At 46.8% G+C, this 8,275-nt stretch overlaps 1 protein-coding gene across 1 annotated transcript in view; it reads left to right on the top strand.

Moving 5' to 3' along the window:
- LOC117885378 (interferon-inducible GTPase 5-like) overlaps positions 1-8,002 on the top strand; it is an 18,754-nt gene extending 10,752 nt beyond the window's left edge. Inside the window, exons 3-4 of the mRNA XM_034786692.1 lie at positions 5,368-5,436; positions 5,957-8,002. Of these exons, the coding sequence (XP_034642583.1) occupies positions 5,368-5,436; positions 5,957-7,102 (1,215 nt within the window). The 3' untranslated portion in view covers positions 7,103-8,002. The remainder of the gene's footprint in view (positions 1-5,367; positions 5,437-5,956) is intronic.
- Positions 8,003-8,275: the final 273 nt, after the last annotated feature.

Here is an 8,275-nt window from a genome sequence, read left to right as displayed (position 1 = left end):
TCCCATGATTTTCCAAAGATAATAGCTAGAGGCTTAGATACCTCCTCTATTAGCTCCTTGAGTATTTTAGGATGCATTTCATCAGGCCCTGGTGACTTGCAGGCATCTAATTTTTCTAAGTGATTTTTAACTTGTTCTTTTTTTATTTTATCTGCTAAACCTACCCCCTTCCCATTAGCATTCACTATGTTAGGCATTCCTTCAGACTTGCCATTTCCAAGTTTCCTGTTACTGTTTCTCCCTCTTCACTGAGTAGTGGGCCTACCCTGTCTTTGGTCTTCCTCTTGCTTCTAATGTATTCATAAAAAGTCTTCTTGTTTCCCTTTATTCCTGTAGCTAGTTTGAGCTCATTTTGTGCCTTTGCCTTTCTAATCTTGCCCCTGCATTCCTGTGTTGTTTGCCTATATTCATCCTTTGTAATCTGTCCTAGTTTCGATTTTTTATATGACTCCTTTTTATTTTTTAGATCATGCAAGATCTCGTGGTTAAGCCAAGGTGGTCTTTTGCCACATTTTCTATCTTTCCTAACCAGCAGAATAGCTTGCTTTTGGGCCCTTAATAGTGTCCCTTTGAAAAACTGCCAACTCTCTTCAGTTGTTTTTCTCTTCAGTCTTGATTCCCATGGGACCTTACCTATCCGCTCTCTGAGCTTACCAAAATCCGCCTTCCTGAAATCCATTGTCTCTATTTTGCTGTACTCCCTTCTACCCTTCCTTAGAATTGCAAACTCTATGATTTCATGATCACTTTCACCCAAGCTGCCTTCTACTTTCAAATTCTCAATGAGTTCCTCCCTATTTGTTAAAATCAAGTCTAGAACAGCTTCCCCCCAGTAGTTTTTTCAACCTTCTGAAATAAAAAGTTGTCTGCAATGCAGTCCAAGAATTTATTGGATAGTCTGTACCCCGCTGTGTTATTTTCCCAACATATATTTGGATAGTTGAAGTCCCCCATCACCACCAAATCTTGGGCTTTGGATGATTTTGTTAGTTGTTTAAAAAAAGCCTCATCCACCTCTTCTACCTGGTTAGGTGGCCTGTAGTAGACTCCTAGCATGACATCAGCCTTGTTTTTTACCCCTTTTAGCCTAACCCAGAGACTCTCAACACTTCCGTCTCCTATGTCCATCTCCACCTCAGTCCAAGTGTGTACATTTTTAATATATAAGGCAACACCTCTTTCCTTTTTCCCCTGTCTATCCTTCCTGAGTAAGCTGTACCTATCCACACCAACATTCCAATCATGTGTATTATCCCACCAAGTTTCAGTGATGCCAACAATGTCATAGTTGTATTTATTTATTAGCACTTCCAGTGCTTATTACCCATACTTCTCGCATTTGTATATAGGCATCTAAGATACTGGTTTGCTCTTGCCTCCCAGTTTTGCCCTGACCCTCCTTTCTCTCTGCCATTATAGCCCATGCTCCCTCTTGTTTCCAACCCATCTCCCAGGTCTCCATGTTCCCCACTTGCCTGTGGGCTTTGCTCACCTGTCCCCGTCGAACCTAGCCAAAAGAAAAAAAAAACACCCGGAGCGCCGCCCTGCCGTAACAACCCCCCCACCGAGTGCTGCCCCGCTGAAACAAATATAACCTCCCCGAGTGCCGCCCCGCCCCACCAAGCCTAAAAAACCCCAAAAAAAACCCGAGCGCTGCCCTGCCAAAACAAAACAAACAAACCAAAAAACCCCCAGAGCACCGCCCCGTCACCCCAAGATTGGCCGCCCCTTACAAGGTGCCGCCCCAAGCACGTGCTTGGTCGGCTGGTGCCTGGAGCCGGCCCTGCTTATGGCCCTGCGCTGTAGCCCTCTAGTAGCCCTGGTTTCTGACGGTTTAAAATCAGTCTCCATGCGCTGAGTGAATTTTTCACGCTTCCCTTCACAAATATTATGGAGCGTACAGCAAGCGGCTATATGCATAGGAATATTGTCATCGACCATGTCCAGCTTCCCATACTGGCATCACCAGCGGGCTTTTAAACAGCCAAATGCACACTCAACAGTCATTCTGCACTTGCTCAGCCTGTTGATGAACCTCTCCTTGCTGTTGTCAAGGTGCCCCGTGTATTCTTTCATAAGCCACAGCATTAAGGGGTAGGCTGGGTCTCCCAGGATTACAATGAGCATTTTGACTTCCCCTATGGTGGTCTTCTCGTCCAGGAAGAAAGTCCCTGCTTGCAGCTTCTTCAACAGGCCAGTGTTCCGAAAGATGCGTGCGTCATGCACCTTTCCGGACCAGCCTGCGTTAATGTCTGTGAAATGCCCACAGTGATCCACAAGCGCCTGGAGAACCATTGAGAAATACCCCTTGCGATTAACATACTCTGTGGCTAGGTGGTCTGGTGCCAGAATTGGAATGTGCATGCCATCTATCACCACTCTGCAGTTAGGGAAGCCCATTTGTGCAAAGCCATCCACAATGTCACGCACGTTGCCCAGAGTCACAGTCTTTCGGAGCAGGATGGGGTTAATAGCCCTGCACACTTCCATTAAAACGACTCCAACGGTCGACTTTCCCACTGCGAACTGGTTAGCGACTGATCGGTAGCAGTCTGGAGTAGCCAGCTTACACAGTACAATGCCACGCGCTTCTCCAGTGGCAGGGCAGCTCTCATTCTTGTGTCCTTGCGCCACAGGGCTGGGGCGAGCTCATGACACAGTCCCATGAATGTGGCTTTCCTCACGCGAAAGTTCTGCAGCCACTGCTCATCATCCCAGACGTGCATCACGATGTGATCCCACCACTCAGTGCTTGTTTCCCGAGCCCCAAAGCGGTGTTCCATTGTGGTCAGCACCTCTGTAACTGCCACAAGCAATCTCGCGTCATAGCTACTTTGCAAGGTCGCATTCCTCTTGCCTTTGCAGTTTAAGGAATAACTCCACTGCCACTCGTTATGTGTTAGTCAGAGCGAGGAAGAACACACAGCCGGAGACCAGCCCGGCTGCCCAACTTCAAGAAAGCCCAGAAGAAGCATTGAGGGGCTAATGGTGAGAGCGTCTCTTGTCGTTTATGATGGGTTAATCAGCAGATAGAATAATGGGAGGATGATGGAGGGGGACAAGTCCCCCACCCCAACATTTCAGGGAAGGCCTTTTATTCCCCCTGTACACTTTTTGCAGGGTCTGTTTTTCATGTAGGGCCTGCCCCGAATCCCACAGACACCAGATCTTGGGTCCTTGCAGGCTAAAGGGATCTCTGAAGCCCATTGACTTTCCAGTCTTCTCACCAGTGGAGGCTTCTTTTCCTCTAAACCAGTGGTCTGGTAGGGGGCGAGGCTGGCTGAGGGGGAGACAGCATCTCGCAGCCTGCACCAGTGCTCCTGCCAGCAGGGGGCTGGTGAGTGGGTCTGTGGGTATGTTTGGGGGGGTTGGTGGCACTGGGAACTAGGGGTTTACCGGGTACTGCAGCACTCCCAGGTTTTAGGTGGGGCTCCGTTCCTGGCCCCACTTCTTGGGTCCTGACTGCCAGCCTGCACTGTGTGCGCCGCTCCTGGCCCTGCATGGCGAGGTCCAGCTGCCCAGCCCATGCCCGGGGCTGCGCTCCTGGCCCTGCTCTGGGTGGGGGTGCTGGGCATAGGGGACTGTGGACGGTTTTGGCGGGGGGACAGCGCTGTGGTTCTCATGTAACACATTGGGGGCTGCATTAAATCAAGGCCACCAGGTCTCGTGAATGTGACATTTGCATTCTGTCACCCCCATCTGCCTCTTTCCCACTGGGGGTTTCGTGCATCCATCTGGCTGCAAGCAGGGAGCAGGAGTGTCCTTGCGTTGATTTCTCCGCACTATTGAGCTGGGTAGAAGTTTTAAAATGCATTAAAACTGTTCACAGATTCAGGTCACATTCGGCAAATGGTTTCAGCTGACTAGAAAATGAGGCAAAACTTGCTCAATAGTTGAAATGATTTGTTCTGACATTTTTGCAACAATGCATTTCCACATTTTGTTTCAACACATTTCCAAAGTGAAATGTTGACGTGACATTTTGCTCAACCCGAACCATTTTTTTCTTTCTTTTATTAATTTCTTTGTTTCAGTGAGAAAAACTGAAGGGAAAAAAATGGTTTGGATTAGAAATGAACCGATTGTTTTTTTGGCTTAGCCACCAAACTGAAAAATCGCTTATTTGCTCAGCTTTAGTGAGGGCAGATGAACTCTCGTTAATGCTTCTGCTGCTGGGTCTGGGAGGACTTGGCTGAAGGGAGGCAAAAAGGAGCAGGGGCTCTAAGGGGGACAGAATGAACAGGAGAAGAGTGGGGGTGGGCAAACAGGAGTACTGAGAAGCAGGGCCAGAGCGCCAGGCTCCCCACCCTGCAATGCTGCATCTGGCTCGCCTGATCTTCCCCCTCCCATAAGAAACCCACAGACATCAGCAGAAAAGCAGGTTGCCAGCACTGACGTGCACAGCTCACAAATCACCCGAGTCAAAGGTTTGATGGATTGTCCGTGTGTTGCAGGGACAGGTCTTGTTCCCTTCTTCCCTGAAGAGAGCACATGGTCCCCACATTCCTTCCCTTCTCCCCCACTCTGCCTCTTCCCCCAAGTCCTCAGCCCCTCCTGCTCCTTTCCTGCCCATTCCCCCGCTGCAGCCCTGAGAACAGAAAAGCTCTGCACCGAGGAGTGAGAGCTCCTCCAGCCCCAGGCCAATAGCGAGGGGAGATTTTTCCAGGGGCCCCAAATTGTCCAGGGCCATGGGCCTTTAGTAATTTTCCACCGACCCCCCCCCCCCCAGTGGTATGAGGTTTGGGGAGGATTAGCCTCTCCTAGCCTCCATTAAGCGTCACCCATGAAGGAAAATTTGGGGTATAGAATCTCTTTTCTAGATGACCTCCCTATTACAGATAAGGAAATTGCTCTGGAAACAAGGAATGACCCCATTTCACTTAAGGTAATGCACTATACACTTTTGGGGTGGCCAAATCACAGAACAAGTAGCCAGGAAAGATGTGGCCAGAAGCTATTTTTGGTGGCTGGTGTTAGATCAAGATATAGAGACCATCAGGCTCTTCTGCTGAAGGCAGACAGCATCGATATTCAGATCTGTGACATAGCTGGTAGAGGCCTCTTGATCAGCTGTTACCAGATAAAAGCTCAGCATGGTTAGAGGACATGACCCCTGAAGTTAGTAAAGATGGCAAAAGGTTTGGTTGGTTGGCAAGAGGAAGATGATGATGAGGAGGAGATGGTGGTTCTAGAAGAGGGTGGCCACAGCGAAATCACAGCCATCCCATAAGATTACATTTATGATTTTGTTTTTATTGTGCTTGTCAATTAAGGAATGTACTGAGGAGGAGGTTGGTGAATTGAAAACTGTGTTACAATGATAAGCTCTCACTTTCAATGTCAGGGGTTTCCTGGTCCTGTTCGCAGGCAGGGAGCTCTGTAGGGAAGCGTGCGATCTGGGTCGGTCTGAAAAGAGGCAGCCTAGAGCAAGGCGAGGTGAGTTGTGCTGCTCTGCCTTAAGGAGCAGCCTGCTTTGTCTCTCGTTGGTTTGAGTTCTTGTGTGTTAGGGCTTTGGATTCTAAGCAAGAGTATCTGGTTTTTTTTCTAACTTCTCTGTGAACATAGTATTGGATAACTCAATTTAAAAAGCACTTTTTTGGTCATCTAGAGACAGACTGAGGTGGTTGAAATAAACCTGTTCCCCAAACAAATCAGGGCCTAATTCACCATTGCAAAGTGCGTGCTACGGGGGTATAGAACACTGCCATTCTAATTCCATGCCATTTTATACCCACTTTGCGTTTATTTGCGCTATACAAGATGCAGAACAATGGTGAATTGGGCCTGTATTTGTGGATTCTTACACCATCTGGGGTTTTCTTATCCTGCCTTTTTAAAACAAATAATAACTGAAGTATTCTCTTTCTTTTCTGGGGCAGATGGAGGCGCTCACAAATTTCATGATGGCCATGGATCTGGACTCTGACAAAAGGAAGTTGTAGAGATGGGTTTATAGAGCTATGGAAACCTCCTGGCTCATTTAGAAACTGAAGACCCATCAGAAGCAGCTTGCAAAGTGAAGGAGGAATTGGAGTCATTTGAAAATGCCACGCTAAATATCGCCATCACGGGAGAGACAGGTGCTGGAAAATCATCCTTCATCAATGCCATCCGGGGTGTGGGACACGAGGATGAAAATGTGGCTGCGACTGGGGAGACAGAAACAACAAGGAAGCCAACTCCTTATCCACACCCAACCTACCCCAAAGTAACATTCTGGGACATGCCAGGAGTTGAAACACCAGATTTTCAGATAGACCAATATCCTGAAAAAGTAAACTTTGACAGCTATGATTTCTTCATCATTATAGCTTCTGAGCGATTCAAATCCAGCCATGCCAAGCTCACGAGGGAGATTTGGGGAATGGGAAAGAAGTTTTACTTTGTGCGCTCCAAAGTAGATGCTGACTTGTATAATGCCAAGAGGCAACGACCCTCCACCTACAAGGAGGAGAAAATCTTGGAGATGATTAAAGAGAATTGCGTACAGCACCTTGAAGCAGAAGGGATGACCTCTCCTAAGGTTTTCCTTCTCTCCAGCTTTGATCTAGAGAAGTATGATTTCCACGACCTAGTGGACACTTTGGAACATGAACTTCCCAGTCACAAGAGACACGCTTTCCTGCTCAGCCTGCCGAACGTTTCTCCACAGACCTTACAAAAGAAGAAGGAAGCCCTAAAACAGCAGCTATGGAAATTAGCCCTCCTGTTGGGAGCTGCGTCTCGAGGCATGGCTGCGATTCCTGGTTCTCGTAGCAAAAGTCTCTCTCTTGCTTTTAATGTTCCCATCTCGCTGAAATGCATGTGCGACTATTCCAAGAGCTTCGGCCTGGAGGACGACTCCCTTGAAAAACTCGCTCAGCTCTCTGGAAAGTCTGTCAGTGACCTGAAAGCCGTGATAAAAACCCCTTTGGCCAAAGATCTAACAGTCAAATATGTGTGGGAATTACAGAGCCAGAGCCCAGTCCTGCTCACTTTGAAGTCAATGGGCGTTTTATTATCATCTTCAATGGGAGCTAAATTGCAGGCCATGACTGAGACTTGGATGCTGGTAGCAGTATTTTGTGTTATGTGCCCTCACAGCTGGTGGAATTTCTTATAGTACCACCGGCTTCGCGCTGCACATATTCCTAGATGCAGTTGTAGAAGACGCACAACGAATTTGGGAGGTTGTTTTGGAAGAAAAAGGGAAAAAATCTATATAACAGCAACGAACCGTCCATAGACTTGGGAGTGAATGAAAGAAGCCGAACCCTGCTGAAGATTGGAGCTGAGCTATTCAAAAGCCTCACCTATGCTAGCGAAAGGGAGACTTTTTATTCTTGAATTCGCTCCAGCAGAAGAGAAGGAAATGCCAAACGAGACTGCGGGGTGATTGTTTGATTTGTATTCCGTTTTTCATTCACTGAATTAAATGAAATACATATGAAATCGTTCTGGGGTAAGCTTGCAGATTTATACCCCCAATACTGAAACAAGATCAGAAAGGTAAATACTTCTGTGATATGAGAGAGTCTGGTATGTCTAGAACTGAAAGGTGATGGGTAATTATTTTAGTACTTCCCCAAATATGACCAACTGTTCCAGATCTTAAATTGTAGCTTGCAGGTTTTTTGGATTTAACAGTAAGGAGTTTCAACAAAGAAGATAAATGGTCCCATTTGCTGCCTAAGCAACTAAACATTTCCTACACAAACTACTTCCCAGGTGGAGAAACTTGCTATTTTTATATCATAACAACAATCTGATATTCTTTGGGAGCAATATTAAGTCCTCCTTTTGGGGGCCTGTATGTAGATAGACAGATGGGAGTGTATGGGGATGGATAGACAGACAGATGAGAGTGTATGGGGATGGATAGATGGCTGTACGTAGATAGACAGATGGGAGTGTATGGGGATGGATAGACGGCTGTGTGTAGATAGGCAGATGGGAGTGTATGGGGATAATGTGACTTTATTGACATGAACTGTGACCATATAGATCATTGTTGCAACCAGGGTCTTATAGTTGCACCAAATCTTGTAAAAAGGAGGTCCAGTAAGGTGTCTATGGAAAGGTTACGATCTGCTGGTTATGCTTATGCTATCTGTATGCATGTAGCAATTTTGTAGTTGAAATTATGAATATTGGCTATGTACTTGTATCTCAATGTGTTTGATTCTAAGTAGCATTAGTGAAGCATTTGGTCAGCTTCTTGAGAAAGGAATTTTCAGGTTAAGTGCCCAGTCAAGAAACACTTAACTGACAATGGACCTTGGAAGACTCCAATCCA

The sequence above is a fragment of the Trachemys scripta genome, chromosome 12 (genome assembly GCF_013100865.1).
Source record: "Trachemys scripta elegans isolate TJP31775 chromosome 12, CAS_Tse_1.0, whole genome shotgun sequence".
NCBI lineage: Eukaryota > Metazoa > Chordata > Testudines > Emydidae > Trachemys > Trachemys scripta.
This window is presented reverse-complemented; position numbering and strand designations above follow the sequence as displayed.